Genomic DNA, 23,320 nt, shown 5'->3' with positions numbered 1-23,320 from the left:
TTTTTCCCCCTAGAATTAATTTCTTTTGGTTATAGGAAATTTTTATTCTCAAATTATAATTCTATTTGGCAAACAAGTTTTAGAAAACTAAAAATGGAATCAAGGATTTATCCATACCACATTGAGTAAACAGTATTCTGGATGTAATCTATGCATTATGTAAATAATCACAAAAGAATTAAAGGCATGGAGATTATACAATTAACATAATATTTTATAAAGAAAGAATGAAGAAATGAGAGAGACTGATAGAAAGTTTGGAAAGAAGATAACATAAAGAGCAGATGAAAATTTCCCTAAGTGTCTTAAGTTATAGAAGAGTTCATTAAAAGCTAAATGTTAAACATTTTAAGTAAATGTTTCAATGTTTTGTATTAGTTAAATATTTATTAAACCATAAAATTAATAATAAACAACAATGAGACTATTACTGAAAAGGTAGACGACATTATCTGAGAGCTTACTTTCCCTTCTTAATAGAAAAATGATAGATGCTCACTGAAATAGAAGCAAGTGCTTTGCCAAGGATTCTATGCTTTAAAATGTTTTTAATAACATTTTTTTTCACAGCTTTAGAGAGATCATTTAGAAAGATTGTATCTTATATTGATGAAACATTTTCCAAAGAACATATTTCTTGTTCAATTTTAATTTTTTGTCCGTAAGTTGCAAAGTGAAGGTATGTATAAAAGTTTCCTGGAGATATAGCACATATGATACGATCTCCTTGCGAAGAAAATAATACCTACTGGTCTCATTTGCCAAATAGCACTGCATAACAAATACCCTCAAGATTTCAGCAGCTTACAACAAGAATTATTTATTTCTCAGTCAAGTGTGTGTGGGCTGTCTGGAATCTGCAGAACTTGACCCCATGGCAGGAACTGGGTTCAGAACAGCAGCAGGAGTCCACTGTGCTCTCTGGGGCACACTCTTCTCATGGTGATGGCAGCAAAGACAGCAAACTATCTGTACCAGCATATGGCACCTGTCACAGGTATTATACTTCCATCTTGTAGGTTATAGCAAGCCACGGCAAAGACCACATGCTGATAGACACATACACCTCCAAGGGAGTAGACATCAGCTACTACTACTGGGGACAAAACTGAGACCAGAAATGCCATTTAATTACCTGTATGTTTATCTACACATTGACATGCATAGATAAACATGGTGGGGAACATGGTGACAAAATTTTGGATTTTTTTTTTTACTTTATTCCTTGTTCTTTTTGAGGGGGAGGGATTTTATTTCTTAAATACTGCAGTACATAATTTAAAATTTTACTGCAGTCTTAATTACTTAGATTGACTTTATTGAGATATAATTCAAATATTTCACCATTTTGAAGTGTAGAGTTCAGTGGTCACCAGTATCTCATTCAGAGTATTTTCACCACTCCAAAGGGAAAAGCTGTCCTCCTTAGTAGTCACTGCCCTTTTACCCACTTCTACCAGCCACTGGCAAAACACTTGTCAAATTTCTTTCTGTATAGATTAGTCAATCCCGAACATAGCATATAAATGTAGTCTTACATTTTATGGTCTTTTGTGAATGGCTTTTTCTACCTAGCACCATGTTTTCAGGGTTCATCCATGCTGCAGCATGTATCAATACTTCTTTACTTTTTATTTTTATTGCCTAACATTGTATTGTATAGATACACTGTGCTTTGTTTACTTATTAGTTGATGGACATTTGGGTGGTTTCTTTCTTTTTTTTACTATAATGAAAAATGTTGCTATGAACCATCGTGTATGGGGATTTTCCATTTTCTTGAGTATATACCTGGGGGTAGAATTACTAATTCATATATTTACTCTGGGTTTAAGGTTTTGAAGAACTGCATCACTATTTTCAAAGTTGCTACAGTAGTTTACAATCTGACCAGCCATGTATAGGGTTCCAGTCTCTCCACATCCTCATCAACACCTACTACTATCTGTCTCTTTGATTCTGGCTGTTTCACTGGGTGTAAAGTAGTTGGCTCATGATATTAGTTTGTATTTCCATAATAACTAATAATGTCGGCTATCTTTTCATGTGTGTATTTGCCCCTTGTGTATCTTCTTTTTTTGAGAAATGGGTGTTCAAGCACTCTGTTCATTTTTCTATTATCTTTTTATTGTTGAGTCATGAGAGTTCTTTATATATTTTAAATATCAATATAAGATCTTAATCAGATATTATAGGCCTCCCTGGTAGCTCAGAGGGTAAAGCATCTGCCTGCAATGTGAGAGACCTGGATTCGATCCCTGAGTTTGCAAAACACCCTGGAAAAGGGAAAGGTAACCCACTCCAGTATTCTGGCCTGGAGAAGTCCATGGACAGAGGAGCTTGGCAGGCTACAGTGCATGGTGTCACAAAGAGTCAGACACAACTGAGCAACTGAACATGCACACAATCAGATACCTGAATGGAAAATATTTTTTCATGTTATATGGTTTGTCTTCTCATTTTCTTAACAGTGTCCTTTGAAGTACAGAAGGTTTTAATTTAATAATGTCATTTTTCTTTTGTCACAAGTGTTTTTGGTGTGTATCTGAGACATGACCAATCACCTAATCTAAGGTCATCAGAAATTTCTCCTGTATGTGTTTCTAAGTGTTTCATACTTTTACCTCTTACATTTAGGTCTTTGATTCATTTTTGACTTAATATCTATACATGGTAGGAGTTAAGGGTTCACATTTATTTTTTTGCATATGGATATCCAGGGGTCCTGGCACTATTTGTTGAAAAGAATACCTTGTCCCCATCGAGCTGTCTTGGTAGCATTGTCAAGATCAATTGACCATAAATGTTAGAGTTTATTTCTGGACTCTCAGTTATCTGCATGTCTAAAGTATTAGCCTTACCACACTATTTTTATTGTTTCACAGTAAGTTTTGAAATTGGGAACTGTGAGTACTCCAAGTTTGTAGCTCTTTTTCAAGATTTCTTAGCTATTTTGGGTCCTTTGCATTTCCATGAATATTAAGATCAGCTTTCCTGTTTCTTTAAAATGGTAGCTGGGAGTACATATGTATTTCTAAAACAATAAAGTTATTAATCTTAATAGCTATCCTTCCTATGAAACTACTAAGTCTTTTTCTTAAATTGTGTATGCTGCTGCTGCTAAGTCGCTTCAGTCGTGTCTGACTCTGTGTGACCCCGTAGACTACAGTCCACCAGGCTCCTGTGTCCCTGGGATTCTCCAGGCAAGAATACTGGAGAGGGTTGTCACTTCCTTCTAAATTTTGTATAGATTTATACTAAATAAAATTACTGTAATGGCTTAGAAGTTACAAAGACATTGCATTTAGTGTAAGCAGCTAGGCAAATGCTTTCTGAAGCAGATTACAAAATATAATTAACATTTTAATACACACGGGGGGACATTACTGCAATAGATGAGCACAGGAACAGTGCTCCACAGACAGTGCTAGCATACAAAACAGAAACAGACTCTCAGACACAGAGAACAGACTTGTGGTTGCCAAGGCGGAGGAGGAGTAGGGGAGGGGCAAGGGGGAGGGCTGGATTAGGGGTAGCAAACTATTATATACAGGATGGATAAACAACAAGGTCCAACTGTACAGCACAGGAAATTATATTCAATACCCTGTGATAAACTATAAATGAAAAAGAATATGAAGAAGAATGTATACATATGTATAACTGAGGCACTTTGCTGTATACCTGAAAATAACATAACATTGCAAATCAATTATACTTCAATTTAAAGAAAAAGCTGGAAATGTTGGATTAAATGCAGTTCCACAGGTCACAGCTATCACATTTCACAGTGTGTTGTTAAGTCTAATAACAGTGGTCAAATGGCCAGATAGAGACGTGGTAGACTTTCCAGGACGGCAGCCAAGCTGTATCTCGTCAGCCTCCAGGCAGCTGGGACAAAATTATGATAATAAGTCAATAATACCGAGTAGGTATTTTCACTTTGTCTTTCACGTGGGTGGGCGCAGGGTAGGACTGTCAGGCGGGAAAGTGCTTGAAAGGCTATTGCCTGGAAGAGCCTGGGACCTAAATGGCCTGCCTTGAGATCTACTTCTAAAACACAGGCCCACATCTTGATGTGTGCCCTGTTAGGTATGTGGATCCACATGCTAGAGGGGTCTGGGCTCACCCCTTCTAGTATCAGCCACTGAAAATGCAAAGACAGGAGTAGGAAGTTATACTCCCCCATTTCATACCGCCATCTAATCTGTCATCAAGCATTTCATTAATCACACACAACTCCAAGTCACTTGCAACTTAATTTACCACTAATCAGTATCAAGATAACTGAAAAAAAGAAAACTACTGCTCAAAAGCACAGGCGTCCAGAGGCAGGAAAGCCTCACCAGAAATGCTCACTTTTTTGCCTGTCTTTTGAACCGATTTCTCCTTTTGCAAAATAAAAGTAATGGTGACACAAATCTTGCAAACACACACTCAGTTTCTCCCCAAAATAGCTGCATTCTTTTATTTGGTGATTCAATACATTTTTAATTCCAATAGTCACCACATAACCTAGGCACAAGATTCAGCATTGTACAAGCGAAGGATTTGACTGATTTTCTTTTCAAATTGCCAAAGAGTACAATAAGTGAATTGATTAAAGGATATACTTCTGTACATAAAAATATTCATGTATTTATACAAGTGTATGGAACAGAGTTTAAAGATAATCTAACCAGAACATCACAATAAATAGGATGTGTTCCTATAGGACAGCCGAGCATGCTTTGTCAGGAGGTTGTCAAGTCTCTTATTCTCAAGGTGCTTTATGATCTTCTGAGCTGGGCTCACATTTCCCTAAAAAAGGGTTAGAGGTTAGTAACGCCTGGACCTGGATGCCTCTGGGGGTATTCTGCTTTTTTACTTGCATCCCAGTAAGAGGAGTTGAAGACATGATTATTTATTTTCCAAGAGTCTTTGCAACTTACCAAATTCTATCCATTTCCCAATTAATATTTGAAAAAGCAGATTGATCTAAGCTCTAGCACCATACAAGAAGGAAATACATGTATTTTTGTCAGAGCAACAATATTTTATATCATCTTTGTCCCTCTGGCTATAACAATTCTGTTTAGAAAATTTTACCAAGCTAAAAATAGTTGATCTAGGATGTCATAAAAAAGAATATTAAATACCTTTGGTAAAAATAGATATATTTAACAAGATTAGAAAAGCAAACAGTTATAATGTCAAAAGGAGACTATAAAAAATGTACACAATAAAACAAATAAACCAACTTATAAAGTGAAGATAAGGCCACTCTTCTTCTCAGGTTTGTCTGTTCCAAACCATGCATGGAGGTCTCTTCTTCTAAATGGTAGAAATCTGATTAAGAAATATAGAATATCCAGTCTCTCCTATCAGCATGACAAGTTTAATTCATGGCAACACAGTTCCTTTTTAAAACCCATGTTGGTAGAACTTAGAACACTCTTATACATGTGACTAGAAGAAACAATCCGAGATTTCTGTGATTTTAGCCCCAGAGCACAGGGCTTAGAGTTAAGCAAGGCGACAGAACCAGGGGCTCACAGGCAGTGTTTCCTGTGCTGACATGAACCTAGGCCACATCCAGACAAGAGACACAATGCAGCCGAGGGCGCTCATAGGGACTTTGCAACTAACTAGAAATCTACAAGGTTCATTCCTTTTCCCGGCGAGGACGTTCCTCTTGTCGTGGGGCCTCATCTCCAAACAGCCGTTGCACAACCCCTAATTCTGCCCGGTGTCTCCTCTCTCAGAACACGCTGTAAATCCTGAAGATGAAAGGGCCCTGGAGCCAACAGCCGGGACTGTGGATGGAGATAAGGCACAAGTTCCGTCGCAGAGGCAGCCCTGAGCCACCGCGAGGCATTATCCCCCAGGGTTCCCCCTGCACACGCAGTCACACTCCTCATGGTGCTCGAGGGCCACGTCTGTGAGTGACTTATGCAGCCCCCGGACGCCTGTCTTGGGTCTCAACTGAAGGACCTGAAAAGGAACAATGGAAACCACCTTTAAAATCAGGCCATGTCTGCAACTTGTGATTTCATGGACAGGAATGATTTCAGAACAGAATCTCGGGGCCCAACAATGACTTAACACATTTTAATTTCTACTCCTGAAGGCATTATGAACATATTCCCCCACCCTTCAAAGAAATCACAAATGATTATCATCTTTTCATGAAAGGAAAGACCTTTTAATACCAACAATTAGGCAGGAGGCTGCTCAGAATAAATAGACTTGTGGTTGCCAAGGGAGAGAGGGACAGGTGAGGGAATGGATTGAGATTTTGGGATTAGCAGATGCAAACTAGAGTATATAGCATGGATAAACAACAATGTCCTACTATACTGCATAGGGAACTATAATCAATATCTTGTTATAAACCATAATGGAAAAGAATATGAAAAATAATATATATGTATAACTGAGTCACTTTGCCATACAGCAGAAATTAACACAACATTGGAAATCAACTATACTTCAGTAAAATAAATTAAAAAAAAAATAGTCCTTAAATTGAAAGATTCATTATGCCCTCTTTCCCTTACGAATTTAACTGTAATCAGAGGGAATTTCACCTTCTTTAGGTGTTTTGGAAACCACTACTGAACAATTTGTTTTTCTGTTTGTTGTTTTCTTTCATTCATTTATTCACATGCCTAGCAAATATTTATCCTTGGAGCATGGCAGGCAAGTACTGCGATGCTGTGAAAAGAAACCCGACCTGTCTGCAGCTGAGTCTGCTCAATTATGCTGCTCATTAACGTGCTTGGCTACACGTCAAGTCCTCTGTAAACTTGATGAGATGGATTAGATGTACTTCGTCGACAACAGCTCCATCACAGTTAACTTTCTGCAGCTGGGTCCTACTGTGTCGTGTACAGTTGGCAAGAATAACAAGAATGCCTCTATTAAATGAAGTTATTTGCAATTTGGATGGTTGAGATTTTTAACCAGAAATACAGCAAAACAGACACTGATACTAAACACACCCTTTCCAGACTGTGATGAAAGGATACAGCTATGTATTCTGTACGTGATTCTCTGACATATTTGATAAGAACTAACTACTCAACGTATATTACATTTTAGGTCTTATAACAGAAATCATACAAAGTTTTAGAAATTATGTGGCTTTGGCTTATGAAAAGAGCACAAAATAATGTGAAGTTGTGCAGTTTGCTCTCTGACTCTGACACAGATAACTTTGCAGAGCAACTTCTGAAAGATACCATTCTGGAAATATTCATTAATCCAAAATGGTACAAATCGGGTTTTACAGAGGCTTCCCAGGTTGCTCAGTGGTAAAGAACCTACCTGTTAATGCAGGAGACTCGGGTCTGGGAAGACCCCCTGGAGAAGGAAATGGCAACCCTCTCCAGTATTCTTGCCTGGATAATCCCATGGACAGAGGAGCTTGGCAGGTTATAGTTCATGGGGTTGCAAAGAGTTGGACATGACGTAGTAACTAAACAACAACACAACTGGTTTTATGACTGTTTTACTTAAATATTTAAAAATGAAAAACAAAGAATCATCCTCCCTTTGGAGTATCTGGTCATATCAAAGGTTAATTAGCTGACAATTTTTGAATGCTTACTGGGTATCAGGTGATCTAATAGTTTTCACATACTTTAACTCACTAGAATTCTATGAAGTAATTTATAATTATTAGCCCTAGTTTACACATGAGTGAACAGAAGCTTAGAGAGAATGAGTGACACAGTCACCATCTGTACTTTTGCCAAATGGGAATGATTACAATGATAGATAATAATTTCACCAAGACCCAGAATATTACTAGTCATATACTCTACTTATTTAGTAACTTTCTTCCCAGAGAGATAAACTGCAAAGGCTTATGATAGCCATGAAAAAGAGTAAACTTTTAAAGTAGATTTTCTATGACATTTACAATTCTAGAGTGAAAATTATTCAGACTATTATTTTCATGTGAAACTTAATCCAGTGAGATTAATACAGTATATGTGTTGGTATTGATCTCCCGCTTTTGATCAATATAAGGTGGCATCAAAACCAACTACTTGTAAGATGCTGGCACTATGCCTTATCATCACTCTCAACAAATGGCTTCTGGATCAGGTCAGGTGGATTGATACATTGCAACATTGGCAGTGTCTTTAATTCCTGTGTCCACTTATATATATTCTCCCAGTTGGCAGGGGGAAGAATGACCATGACTGGTAAGGGTTAGTAAGACCCCCATATACAGTTCTGCCAGTCTATGTTACACCAGGCTACAACCCAACAACCCTTCCTCCCTCTGCAGAGCTTACACAAGATGCAGTCACCACATAATTGTCCCCTCTCCACCCCATCTTCATCCACCCATGCCTGTGGATATTTACGAAAGCAAAAGAATCTCATAATGTTCCAAGGGTGTTCAGGTCTTGAATGTGGTGCAGGTTTAATTAGTGTTTTCCCTCTTAATTCCCTTTGAAAGCTTGGACTTTGGAAGACACAGAGAGACCTGGAAAATGACTAGCTGGTCTCAGATAATGTTAAAAAGGGTTACTGGTCTTTAGCACAGGGCTTATGATATAGGAAAGAAAAGAAGTAGAAGCATATCTCACAAAGGTGTTGAGGAAGAGACTCAAACTACAATTTTGACTGTGTGAAGAAATAATGCAAGGGAATGCTAAAACTAGAGACTCTGGAGAGAACATTTCAGGCCAGAAAGACCCATCAAGGAACATTGTACGTGTACTACTGTCCCAAATTCTGGGTGGCACAGAGCCTTGGGTGATGGGACACGTTACTAGAGTAAGGCAATTGAGTGATATGATTATTCACCCCCCCAAAAAAAACAGATCTACACAAGAAAAGACTATGTATTATGAAAAATGAAACTAGAAGTATAAAGATATAAACAAGATGAACACCGATTAGGGTGACTAAGAACAGGGGAAAGGAGCGATATGTTTGTCAGAATATCTTACGAATGTTTTTGCCAGAAAGAAAATATCGTATCTATGGGCAAAATTCATTAAATCTTTATTGATTATTTGCCATAATCAAAGAATAAGGCTGGACAAGGTGGATGGTAGAGAAATAAAGCTGAGTGAAAGTGTTAGTCACTCAGTCGCGTCCAACTCTTCGCAAACCCACAGACTGTAGCCCACCAAGCTCCACTGTCCATGGGTTTTCCAGGCAAGAATACTGGAGTAAGGAGCCATTCCCTTCTCCAGGAGATCTTCCTGACCCAGGGATTAAACCTGGCTCGCCTGCATTGCAGGCGGATTCTCTACACTCTGAGTCACCAGAAAAAGCTGAGTGAGACAATCACCAGTACATATGGAGGGCTTGAAATGTGCCAGACCTCATTCTAGGTATTTGTAAGCATCAGCTCCTTGAGTCCTCATAATGAAGCGTGAAGGCTTACAGCTCACATCACAGATGAGGAAATTGAGGGGCCAGGGATTAAGCAATTAGCTCCAAGTCACAGAGCCTTGGATTCCCTGCACTTGAGCCCTGCATTGTAATGGGATCTTTATTCTTAATTCTCAATTTGGGAGAAACAAACACAAAGTAATAACAGTTCTCTAACAGAAATATCTTTAAAGTTGCACACATGCAGGAGGATGAACTACAGTTATGCTGGGATTGACAGGAAACTAAAAAGCGATTCAAGAAAGTTGTAACATCTAGGTTTGCTGCTGCTGCTAAGTCACTTCAGTCGTGTCCGACCACCTAGACGGCAGCCCACCAGGCTCCCCCATCCCTGGGATTCTCCAGGCAAGAACACTGGAGTGGGTTGCCATTTCCTTCTCCAATGCATGAAAGTGAAAAGTGAAAGTGAAGTCACTCAGTTGTGTCCAACTCTTAGCGACCCCATGGACTGCATCCTACCAGGCTCCTCCATCCATAGGATTTTCCAGGCAAGAGTACTGGAGTGGGGTGCCATTGCCTTCTCCGAACATCTAGGTTTACACATACATGAAACCCCTGTCTTGCTTTTCTGAAAATTTGTTTTTTGGAGACAGGGAAATTAAGAAAATATTTTTTGTTTTTGGCTAAAATGGCTTCAAATAAAGAATATCTGATTTTAGATACAAAAGCAATAAAAATCTAATTTGATAATATTTTATCAAAATATAACATTGTTATATTTTATGATTTTTTAATATAAATTTATTTGTTTTAATTGGAGGCTAATTACTTTACAATATTGTATTGGTTTTGCCATACATCAACATGAATCCACCATCGGTGTACACATGTTCCCCATTCTGAACCCCCCTCCCACCTCCCTCCCCACAAAGAACTAAACAGTCATTTCTCCAAAGAAGACATACAGATGGCTGGCAAACACAGTTTATGATATTTTTAAGTTTGTGAAAACCCAATGAAAATGTTAAAGGAAGTCAAAAGAGGGACTTATTCAGTTATATTTGTAGTGACACAAATAGATACACTTCAGCTTAATATGTAGGCAAGCTGCATAAAAGAGCCGGATGAAAGAGAGAAAAAATAAAACTTCTAAGCTCTGTCTTTGCTTCTGCTTTGTCCACGAAGTAGAATAATCTTTAAACTGAAAACTGGACCAAGGATCATCAAAAAGAATGAAAGCCTTCACTTTAAATAAGTCTGTTGATGTATGGCAAAATCAATACAATATTGTAAAGTAATTCACCTCTAATTAAAATTAAATTAAAAAATAAATAAATAAGTCTAGATCTTGATTAATGGTATTAAATAACAATGATTTTAGAAATGTTATATTATGTTTTGAAAAAGTTCATTTATTTAGCAGTAATACTAAATTTACTAGCCTCAGAACACACAAAGTATAAGGCTGAGAAAAAATTAGGGCTCAAGAACTATGAATTACACCAAACAAATAATCTTTTTTTATAGGCTAATTTGATTGCTAAAAAAAAAATAGTATCAAAGAAAATTTTATAATTCCAACAAAACATTGAAAAAATTAAGACAGGATTAGGTTGGCTATATCTGTGAGAAATGTGGAATTGGTAATCATATAATTATATCTGTGCACATACACATTAGAGATATTTGTGGGAAATGTACTCCATGATCTTACAACTAGATAAACACGCACAGTTGTGTAAGTGTGGACATACAGGTAGTGCACACAATCAACCCCACTTGCAGGCTGGAGAGAATGAATCAATGCCCTTCTGAAGAGTACTAGTGCAGAAGCTCTGCCCACGGCCTTTCCCCACAGAAGAATTTTACCTGAGACTTTAAAACAGATATTGCACACTCTGTGGCAACTTTTTAGATAACCCTGAAACTAATGGATTTGAAAAGAAATTTACAAGTATAGGATGGAGGAGGATCCTCTTGATCTGAGGACTGATTCAGCAGCCCCAAAGCCTGACATGGACTCAGCATCTGATAAGCTTGTTTAGAAAAGCTCACAAGACTCCTCTGGCTTTTATAGCTCTTCACAAGTTGGGTCATAAACCCAAGACTTGTTGGCTAAATCATGTCCCCAAATACACTTTCCTTAGTAAGTACCTGCTTTAGAAAATTCAAAATTGAATAATTTTAGGTGGGGAAAGAGCCACTCCAGTTTATCTCCTACTTTAATCACATCCTTTTACATTATACCAATCAATTCTAATATCAGCCTACCATTGAGGCATTTGGACTTTAACATGTTTTAGAACGAGACCCTGTGGGCCACTCCCCCACTCCATGTCCTCATTTTGTCTTTTGTCTGTAGAAAAACTATTCAAAGAATAAATTTAATAGGAGAAGTGAGAAAATGCAGAAAGTAAACAGTCAAGTAAAACAAAATAATAATAGTTTAGTCATTAATCAAAGTCAAGGACCTTTAGAGTTCTTCCTCAAGGGCTATAGATAGTATCCTGAGCCATATCCTTTGAGCTGTTTTCCAGACACCAGGTAAAAGAACTTAACTATATGCTCCCCATAAGCACAAGCATATAGACTCTAGACCAGTTGGAACCAGAAGGTTAATGATGCTGACTTCTGATGACCTTACCACCAACCAATCTGAAGAAAGTTCATGAGCTGAAACCACTTCCCTTACCCCGTCTTTAAAAACCTTTTCCTGAAGGCCTTCGGGTGTTCAATCCTTTTAAACGATAACTACCTGGACTCCTTGTTTGGCACCTATAATAAACATTGTATTTCCTGCACTACAAGCTGGGTCAAAAGACTGACTTTACTGCTCGGGAGGGCAAGCAACTCAAGTTTGGTTCAGTAATAGAACTTCCATGTGAAGGGTTTTTTCTCAACTAAATTCCCAGTTCTCAGAGTAGCAACAAAGCCATCCCCTGGGCAGAGTGGGACTGGGGTTCCTCCTGAAACAGAAATGGAGGGTGTTTCTGGCACAAGGGTCTCTAGATGCATGTGGAATATGAGAGCAAGCAGTCCTACTTACTTTCCAGACTGCCAGTTTGGGATGTTATCTTCTAAAAACTGTCATCTAATAATCGTCAGAGAATAAAACCATTAGGAAAAATCGATCCTAGTTTGCATTTTTGTAGGCTAAGTGTACTGATGATAGTTACAGCAAGTTAATAATACACCTGGGGTAGAAACAGGGACCTTCTATTCTGGAATTCAGTGCTTTTTTCCTATTTAGTCAACTGCCAACACAATACCAGGGAAGAGCTGGGCAGCCCTGTCACATGAGTGCAGTTTATGATATGACATATTCAGATTACCCAGCAAATGTGGGTTCTGCTGGTGTCTTCATATATAAGAAAAATCATTTCATTTATTAAGTAGATATTTATTTTGTGCCATTCTCTTATTTAGCAGAAAAAATAAAAACAAATGAAGCCATACTGAAATGAAGTTAGGAGGCAGACCTTGGTTTGGTTTTGTAAAAATTAAAGTTTGTAAAACATGTTTTGTAAAGACTAAAGTTGAGCCATCAAAAAGGGATTGCTTCCTGATGTGTGAAAGCTATGTGCTGCTAGAGAGGGTGGCGGGGAGTATAACTGGGGATAATTAATAAGAATTTTAAATGTTTAAGCTCTAACATTACCAAGGCTCTGAAAACCAAAAATTACCAATATTTCCTATTGTATTTTCCTTAATTACATAGGATAAAGATATAGAAAGACGAAGAATCCATGCAGGTTTAACATACTATTTGGGGCCACATGAATAATAGGAAGACACAATATAAAAGATGAATAATAGGAAGACACAATATAAAAGATGAATAATAGGCAGTATAATATGAATATACTCTTGGGATTTATGTGTTAGCACTGTCCCAAATGGAAAAATAAACATCAAAGATCTATTTCCTCCAAAACAGACCATAATTTACCTCCAAGTTGTCTTTAAAATATTTTCCCTTGATATTTTGAAAAGGTGAAAATTTCATCCATTTTTCCCCATCCAGAAGAACATATTGTGCTTTTTCTATGAGGAAAAAGTCCCCTGATCACCCGTGATTATCCATTTGGAGGACAAGCTGTCCAAATCCTTCATGTCTGGCTTTCTGAGTTCAAGGTTCTAATTTTTTAAAGTAATAAATAAAAACAGGAAGTCTTCTGTAAACCTTGGTTTGGTTTTGTTTGGTTTCCCTGAAGATGACCTCTCCTTTAAAACAACAGGCCTTCTCTGGTGCACTGCTTTATGATATTCTGGGACACAACCCCCAACTTGAAAGACCAGGAAAGGCAAGGACGTCCGTACCTCGTGATACTTCTTGGTGACCTTGCTGGGGACACACTGACACTCGCTGCAGGTGTGCAGGCAGCACGCGCAGTTCCCGCCACAGCGCTTCACCAGGAGGCAGCCAGGCCAGAAGATGGTGTCGGTCCTCTTCAGCTCCTCCCGGACGGACACGGAGAAGTTGCGGGGCGTGCAGCTGTAGAGCCGCACCTCCTCCTTGAGCAGGTTCAGGTCCACCACTGCGGGGCACACAGGGAGCCAAGAGGAGGTGAGCTCTGAGCCTGACGCACTTCACTTAGCTCTTTTTTTCTCACACAGAAATCTATTTCATGAACCATCACCTTAACAATAACCCTAATTATTTAACCAGGTCTTAGGGTGATGCAGCTTGTGGGCTGGACTATTTTATGGCAAACAGAGCTTACTTGTGACCCAGGGATGGTTGAGAGGTAGCATTGTGCAGAATTGATGGAGCCAACAGAAACAGTTAAGAGCTAAACATAGGAAACTTTACAGGAAAAATGGGGCTACATCTTCTAACCTTTGGAAGAAAAGCAAATATGGGACACATTGGAGGGAAGAAAAGAATGTAAAATGAATGCTTTGACGAAAAAATAAATCCATGTTTTAAAAGGATGACAAGCTCATGCAATGAATGAAGAATGAAGTTTAGAAACTTGCTGGCAGAACTTTGCACGAATCATAGAATGTGAAAAGGAATGAAGAAAATGAGTTTTTGAAGACAACTGAGTGGACCAGGAATGAAAAAGAAGACACATTTTAAAAGAGCAGGAGTTGTTGGAAAGCATTGCTTCTGGCATGTTGATTAGCTTATGGACTTGGAATTTTAGTTTAACTAGACACCTTCAGATTTGTAGTCTCCTTTTAATGGATGGAAGTAATGTCTAATTTGTAACCATTGCCTCTATTCTTTTAGTAACTTGGTTAACAATGTTGTGCTTTATTCTTTAGAATACCTACTTATGAAGAGGAAAAAAATATCCTTTTATTAATTGTTGCAGTAAATTCTCAAAGAACCATTGCCTTTAACTACAAGATGACATTGCCTCAGTTAAATTGTATCAGAATAACATGTCACATTTAGTATGAACTTATATATAAAATATGAAGTAGTTGATAATTACTAGGATAAGCATTTCTAAAATGATCTTAATTTCTGGTTTAAGGATTTGCTTTTTCACCTAGAAATATTCAAATAAAAGTAATTCCAATAAAACTGAAGTTTTGAATAATGTATAATCCATCAGAGTTTTTTCCGTCAGTTCAGTTCAGTTCAGTCACTTAGTCGTGTCCGACTCTTTGCGACCCCATGAACCGCAGCATGCCAGGCCTCCCTGTCCATCACCAGCTCCTGGAGTTTACCCAAACTCATGTCTACTGAGTTGGTGACACCATCTAACCACTTCATCTTTTGTTGTCCCCTTTTCCTCCTGCCTTCAATCTTTCCCAACATCAGGGTCATTTCAAATGAGTCAGCTCTTCGCATCAGGTGGCCAAAATATTGGAGCTTCACCTTCAACTTCAGTCCTTCCAAAGAATACCCAGGACTGATTTCCTTTAGGATGGACTGGTTTGATCTCTTTGCAGTCCAAGGGACTCCCAAGAGTCTTTTACAACACCACAGTTCAAAAGTATCAATTCTTCCATGCTCAGTTTTCTTTATAGTCCAACTCTCATATCCATACATGACTACTGGAAAAACCATAACCTTGACTAGACGGATCTTTGTTGAAAAGTAATGTCTCTGCTTTTGAATATGCTGTCTAGGTTGGTCATGACTTTCCTTCCAAGGAGTAAGCGTCTTTTAACTTCATGGCTGCAGTCACCATCTGCAGTGATTTTGGAGCCCCCCAAAATAAAGTCAGCCACTGTTTTCACTGTTTACCCATCTATTTGCCATGAAGCGACAGGACTGGATGCCATGATCTTCGTTTTCTGAATGTTGAGCTTTAAGCCAACTTTTTCACTCTCCCGTTTCACTTTAATCAAGAGGCTTTTTAGTTCCTCTTCACTTTCTGCCATAAGGGTGGTATCATCTGCACATCTGAGGTTATTGATATTTCTACCAGCAATCTTGATTCCAGCTTGTGCTTCCTCCAGTCCAGCATTTCTCATGATGTACTCTGCATAGAAGTTAAATAAGCAGGGTGACAATATACAACCTTGACGAACTCCTTTTCCTATTTGGAACCGGTCTGTTGTTCCATGTCCAGTTCTAACTGTTGCTTTCTGACCTTCATACAGATTTCTCAAGAGGCAGGTCAGGTGGTCTGGTATTCCCATCTCTTTCAGAATTGTCCACAGTTTATTGTGATCCACACAGTCAAAGGCTTTGGCATAGTCAATAAAGCAGAAACAGATGTGTTTCTGGAACTCTCTTGCTTTTTCTATGATCCAGCAGATGTTGGCAATTTGATCTCTGGTTCCTCTGCCTTTTCTAAAACCAGCTTGAACATCTGGAAGTTCACGGTTCACGTATCGCTGAAGCCTGGCTTGGAGATTTGAGCATTACTTTACTAGCATGTGAGATGAGTGCAATTGTGTGGTAGTTTGAGCATTCCTTGGCATTGCCTTTCTTTGGGATTGGAATGAAAACTGACCTTTTCCAGTCCTGTGGCCACTGCTGAGTTTCCAAATTTGCTGACATATTGAGTGCAGCACTTTCACAGCATCTTTCAGGATTTGAAATAGCTCAACTGGAATTCCATCATCTCTACTAGCTTTATTCGTAGTGATACTTCCTCAGGCCCGCTTGACTTCACATTCCAGGATGTCTGGCTCTAGATGAGTGAACACACCATTGTGATTATCTTGGTCATGAAGATCTTTTTTGTATAGTTCTTCTGTGTATTCTTGCCACCTCTTCTTAATAGCTTCTGCTTCTGTTAAGATCCATACCATTTCTGTCCTTTATTGGGCCCATCTTTGCATGAAATGTTCCCTTGGTATCCCTAATTTTCTTGAAGAGATCTCTAGTCTTTCCTCTTCTATTGTTTTCCTCTATTTCTTTGCATTGATCGCTGAGGAAGGCTTTCCTATCTCTCCTTGCTATTCTTTGGAACTCTGCATTCAAATGGGTATATCTTTCCTTTTCTCCTTTGCTTTTCGCTTCTCTTCTATTCACAGCTATTTGTAAGGCCTCCTCAGACAGCCATTTTGCTTTTTGCATTTGTTTTATTAAAATTCAGGAACATTATCTAAAATATAAGAGCTATGTTAAATATATATTCATTTTACTGACAACATCATAAATAATATTTTCTGGCCAAAGTTAAGTTCAGATAATAATCCAGTTGTAAAAATTAACTGACTAATATTTGAAAATATTTTTAAAATGACAAGGTAAGTAAGAATCAAATGCTTGCTTTCTTTAGCTATGTTTTACTTGTGTATGTGGTCAAGTTTTTCTAAAATGTCAAAATAAGTCAAGGTAAGTATTTTTAAGAAACACATACAAGATTCTGTATATGCAGTTGTAAATTATAAACACATGTAAACTATACAGTTGACTAAAATTTGTCAAGAACAGGGAAATACCAAGGAAATGGTAATTTAATAGATTCATTTCAGCCTCATTCAACTAAAATTTTTTTTTCCAATTCAACAGAAAAATTACTCTTTTATTTGAATATCTAAAGTTTTCCCTTTCATCTGAAAAATGATCCTGTGTAAGTAAAACTTTTAAATATTTAAGAGGAAATGAATTCATTCTTTTAAGTGCCATTAAAGACCAACTTAGTTCTAATAAAATTAATGAGATAATTAGTTTAAGTGATGTCACCTGTTTTATCTGATTTCATTTTGCTGGACTAACAATCTATGTACATACTGCTCTTTAACTGTCAATGCTGTATAGGAGTGTCTTTGAATCTTTTCTCTAGAAGTTAATATCTAGGCAAGAAGCGAGAAAACCTAAAACAGACACACACATACAAAAGCCAGTTGCCAAAGTTTTTAATGCTTATTTAAGATTTATACTTCTTTAGAATGTGAATGAAGCTCTTAGCTTTCAAAGGATATTCATCTACCTCAAAGAGTTTTAAACATACTATTTCATGCAACTAGAAAATGAGACTGTATATGTTCCCTTTAAAATGTTTACTTAACCACAATAAAAGGTTAGATGGATTTCCCAAGTGAACCAAGTTATGATACCTGCTACAATGTGAAAATTTAAACAGACTTTCAACTTAGCTTCCACTCATCTATCATGTTTGACACAAAAGTCAAAAGCCCTTTTTAAGTACTAGTTAAGCCTGACTTAAAAAAAAATGAGTTTTTCTTTTCTGTAGTAGGAAGATATGAATGAATACACTGAATTGGAGGAAGAAAGGGAAAATAAAGAAACGGAAAGACATGAATGCAGTCTACTCTGGGCTAAAGAAGGACTTTAAATTTAGCATATGTTATTTGAAATTTATGATTCCTACTGCTAGGACTTCAAACTCATCTAAGCTTCATTAAAATAAGTCATGTGACTATAATTGGTGTCACGAATTCATCAAATATTGTGTAGAACACCTAAGCAAAAAAAAAAAAAGGGGGGGGGGGAGAAAAACAGAGAAAGATCATGAATCAACACACACTTTTGTATAACTTTACTATTATGAAGTTTCCCTCTACAAAATATTTGTAAAGTAAACTTAGCCTTCAGATGCTTTATTTTCTTTTTGTGACTACTAAGACGATGCATGCATTAGCTTGTCTTTCTAAAGAATGAAGATGTGAAGCTTGTCATCAATGAACACTGTTTTTCTAATACCTATTTTCTTGTTCAGATTCATAAATATTGCAAGTTTTACTAAAAAGGAGAACACTGGTTAAGGAAAAAAAAAACAAAAACAAAAACCATGATCACATTTTACTTTGTCAGTGTTCATTCTTTTAAGACATTCAGCCCAGGGAAATTCTATGACTGTATTGCAATCTGAGGGTGGTCTTTCTAAGATGAATGTGGTAACACTGTGATATGTTTATTCTATGGAAAATCTCTTTCGATGTCTAATTAGAAGCTTTTAAACGTTTTACTCCTCGTTCCTTTGTAGAGAGACTCTGGGGAGGGGAGTTGGTTTTGTCTACATAGATGTTATCCCACACCTGCATTTTAGTTTATGTAAAGTTCCAAAAATATACACTGCTTTTCTCACACTTACCGTATGCTTAAAAAGTTAATAGATTTGGCAAACTGCAAAGGGCTTCAATTTGGAAAGTGTTAAATGAATATTTGAAAGATGTGGTTCAATGCTGGGTCTTTTAAATACACCCTAGCCTCTGGCCAAATCTTCACTGAGCACCACATGGAGAGATACAGGCACATGGGCATAGCTGGAGGGGAGATTTGCAGGTTCCCATCCCAAGAACAGCTGTCAAAAAACTCAATCTGAGCTCAGAACCCAGCTGACTCCCTCTGCTTCTTACAGATCCACTCGATAATCTACTCCAAATTTGCTAACAAAGGCTGTATTCAGGGGTGTTGCAGCCAGCCTCACAAATCTCCATCTTCCCGTTCCTGAGCAGGAGGGAAGGGAAGTGCGGTTGGTGAGTTATTCATCAAGATCACATCTTATAAATATGTAACAGCTTTCGGGATCTGGACAAGATTTGGCTGCCTCTGGACAAGATTTCCAATATTGCTGAGAGGAAACCAGGGCTGCTGGCCCAGCAGAATATCATGCTGGGCAAGTCTCAACAGGATCTGCTGAGATGGAAGGTCCTGATCAGAAGGGCTGCAGCTCTAAGGAGGAAAGGGTGGGAATAGGGTTTCTTTCTGAAGAACACATCTGATGCAATCTGCCCCTGTGAGTTGCTCAAATTAACTAAATATTCTGCTTTCTATAGACATTCTACAGACTGTTCTTCCATTTGTAAAAGACCCTAGGTAGATTTTAAAGTATATGACAGACTGAAACAGATTTTCTGAGGGTATTTTAATTAGCCAGTTGCATTTTCATTTGTGTCTGACAGGGATGCTTTCCAATGTTAATGTTACTAGGAAAGTTAGCGGACCTTAGAGCAAATTCTGTTACCATTATTTCCAATTTCTTGACCATGTGGAATTAAGTTTAATTATCAACACTTTCACTCTTGGAAGGAGATACTCTCATATAGTCAAAAGTGATCATTTCAAACATATTTATACAAAGAAAGAATCATCATGGTGTGAGTTCCTTTAGAGCATTATTTTCTTAAAGTGATTCCTATCTTGGAATCTACTAGGTCTATTTTCTGGGGAGTCATGGTTATTTTTCATAGTATTTAGAAAAGTTTCTAGGCTTAGGAAATGGAAACGGATATAATTCTGATTCAGGAGACATGCTAGACAAAGATTTTAATAGAGCTTTCCCCTTTTCTAGCCTCAAACATGGCTCAGCAGCTATGATAATTTCTGCTGAATCTCTAATTTAATATACACCAAATATTGTTTGAATAAGCAACAATTCCTGTGAAATGTAACAGAGGACTTCATCAACATGATATTTTTGAATTAAAGAAATAACAGGCATTTTCAGCAAAAGCATCTCTTTAAATCTCCCATACCCAGTCAGAAGAGCCTCCTTTTATGTGCATTTTCATTTAATATGTAAATATGCTCAAATATTAAGAACATGGAGCATTTAACTTTATCAAGGAAGAATTTTCAACTCTACTCGTTAGACTGTATGGCAGAAGAATCCGAAACATGAGCTGCTAAGAAAATTAGATGAGGTTCTAACCTGAAGAGAGAGCTTACCTCTGGATTTTCTTCCAAACACGAAATTCTTGCCCAGCAGTTGCAAAGAAGTGGGCCTGTAGAGATCTTCTAAGTCTAACTGCCATCTGTCTGGTTCAAGATACCGAATGAGGTCTTCCAAGGTGCTAAAGGCAGTGACGGCGTTATTCAGGAGGTCCAGTGGCAAGGCTGAGGCGGGCAGCGAGGACGGACTCACAGTTTCTGTGAGCTGCTGAAAGCAAAAGGAAGCCAGTGTCAGGTGGACTCTGCTGCAGAAATGACAACACGTGCCTTCTGGACTCAGGCACGGGGTTAGGTAGTGAGACTATGGCTGAAAACACGGGGAAGCGAAACTGTATTTAACCTCAGTGACCAGTAATAATTGATACTTTGCAAAGACTTCACGTAGATGAACTTGGACGGAGTTTCTGTGGAAGATTTTCAATGGGGAAGACATCCACTTTTGTTAACACAAACCATGGTGGGTGTGGGTACCTGCTGTTACACAAAACAGATGATGCCTCTGTGGTCCAGTCATGGACTTAACAATGGAAGCCTTAAAAGAGTTTATCATTTTTTCCTTTGTTTTCCACTTTTCATCTTCCTCATTCTGGGAAATCACCTGGTGGGTTTATTAATGATTGTCAGAGGAATTAAAACTTTAATATAAAGTGATTGATCCATGAACAATATGAATAAAATTTAAGTGAAACACCTTTGACATTGGAGAAGAACTTGTTAATCAAGATAGGAAACATCCAAACCATAAAAGAGAACTTTGATAAATTTGCCTAAAATTTTTAAGTAAGCAGAGTTAAAATACAGACACTGGGAGAATACCTTGGCAAACCACATACCTGCCACAGGATAGAGAAATAAAACAAACTCAGAAGAAAATGGGCAAATTCCAGATGAGAAGTTTGAATGGACACTAGACATCATATACACAAAAGAGATACTATTTCACTTACAGGAGATTGGTGAGCATTTAAAAGAAAGGATTGCCAAGGATGTGAGTGAATTGAAATCTCTCTGGTCTGCCTGCAGAAGTGAGTATTAATTGGTACCACTGCAGTTCATGTAACTGATGTGCACAGGATACTAGAGTTGAAGATGGATCCATTCCATGTCCCTATAATTCAGTTTTAAGGTTATAGCCTTTTATTTGTGCACATGAAGTATGTGTGCAGGAATATCAATTCATCAGTGCTGAAAAGGAGCAAATCAAAACAACCTAAAATGCTCAGGTATAGAACCATGGATTAAAATACACCATTTTAAATGACAAGCATCAAAATAAGGCAATAATTTCAGGAAAAGTTCAAAAGTAATATCCCCTTCCCCAGTTTTTAAAGTGGGCTAAGGGTGAGGTGTGGTAGACCAGAACTGAAATCAAAATAGACAAAATAAATACAGGAACAAATGCTCTACCTCACCTTTAAAGTTTATTTATTTACTTACAGGGGAAGGAAGACAAATAGTATGAAATAAAGCATTTACATTGACTGATGTATTACAGTAAAATCCATAATAACAAAAAGTTGGTAACAATCTAGACTTACGATAGTGGAATAGCTAATAACGTTGCACTCATAATCTGAAATAGTGGGACAGACACTAAAAATGAGGTTCTCTAGTAAGATGCAGAAGCAATCTAAGTGTCCATTGACAGATGAATGGATAAAGAAGATGTGGTACACGTATACAGTGGAATATTACTCAGCCATGAAAAGAACAAAATCCAGCAACGTGGATGGACCTAGAGGTTGTCATACTAAGTGAAATAAGTCAGACAGAGAAAGACAAATGCCATATGATATAATTCATACATGAAATCTAAAAATTGATACAAATGAACTTATTTACAAAACAGAAATAGACTTGTAGACATAGAAAAGAAACTTATAGTTACCAAAGAGGATGAAGGATAAATTAAGAGTTTAGGATTAATAGATACATGTTATTATATATGAACTAGATAAATAATAAGGACCTACTACTATATAGCACAGGAAACTATACTCAATATCCTGCAATAAACCATAACAGAAAAGACTATCTATTGATATATACATTTATGTGTGGTATACATATACATATATATATAATTCACTTTACACTAGAAACTGACATAACAGTGTAAATCAAGCATACTGCAATAAAAATGCAGTCCTCTAGGATTTTTTACTAAGAAATAAATGTCTAAAATGTAGTAAATGATAAGTAATCCAAGCTCTTTAAACTTAGCATTGTTTTACCATGATTTCAACCCACATACTTTGAAGCAAAAGAAAACAAAAAATTAAAAATGCCTAAAATGTCAAGAGTATTCATACACAGTTTTAATGAGAACAGGTGATTTTCATTTCCTTCCTTATAACTGTGTATTTTAAGCATTTTCTATAATAAGTATGGATTCTTTCTGGAGATCAGGTAAAAATGATTAACATTTGCTGTAATTTAAAAAAAACACTATCATATCAGCTCTTCCTTTTCATCTTCATTACTCAGGTCTCATGCAGAAGCTGAAAACCACGGACTATATTTAGGAGCCTGTAAATCTGTCTCCTTGTCTTCAATCTTCCCTTACTCCTTTTATCCTATGCTGCATAACCCTGGGTTAATCTACCTAAAATAAGCTATCGCCGATCACGGGATGAATCTGGACAAATGCCTAGAGTGATTTCTCATCTGGAGGATAACATCCAAATTCCTTACCCTGTACTCAGGAGCTTCACCACCTGACCCTCACTCACCTTTCCCATCTAATCCTCCACTCATCAAAGACAAGCACATTTTGTCCCAATCAATCTAGTCTTCTTACTGACTGCTGCACATGTCATATTCCTGACCTTGACCTGTACCCTTGCTAATGCTGCTGCCCTGCCCCCATGAGCACAACTCTGTCTTGTGATCTGCACAATAAATCTTGACCATTTATAACCGCCT

General features: G+C 37.5%; 1 protein-coding gene across 2 annotated transcripts in view; it reads right to left on the bottom strand.

Annotated features, from left to right (window-relative positions):
* Positions 1–4,441: 4,441 nt before the first annotated feature.
* PDGFC (platelet derived growth factor C) overlaps positions 4,442–23,320 on the bottom strand; it is a 254,424-nt gene continuing 235,545 nt past the window's right edge. The window contains exons 5-7 of one of the 2 annotated variants that reach the window (XM_061384344.1): positions 20,393–20,603; positions 13,663–13,880; positions 4,442–5,973 (exon numbers count right to left, since the gene is read on the bottom strand). In XM_061384344.1, the coding sequence (XP_061240328.1) occupies positions 5,857–5,973; positions 13,663–13,880; positions 20,393–20,603 (546 nt within the window). In that variant the 3' untranslated portion in view covers positions 4,442–5,856. The remainder of the gene's footprint in view (positions 5,974–13,662; positions 13,881–20,392; positions 20,604–23,320) is intronic. The other variant, XM_061384345.1, reaches the window with a different exon arrangement.

The sequence above is a fragment of the Bos javanicus genome, chromosome 17 (assembly GCF_032452875.1).
Source record: "Bos javanicus breed banteng chromosome 17, ARS-OSU_banteng_1.0, whole genome shotgun sequence".
Taxonomy (NCBI): domain Eukaryota; kingdom Metazoa; phylum Chordata; class Mammalia; order Artiodactyla; family Bovidae; genus Bos; species Bos javanicus.
Note: the sequence above shows the minus strand (reverse complement) of the source record. Positions and strands in the feature narration are given on the sequence as shown.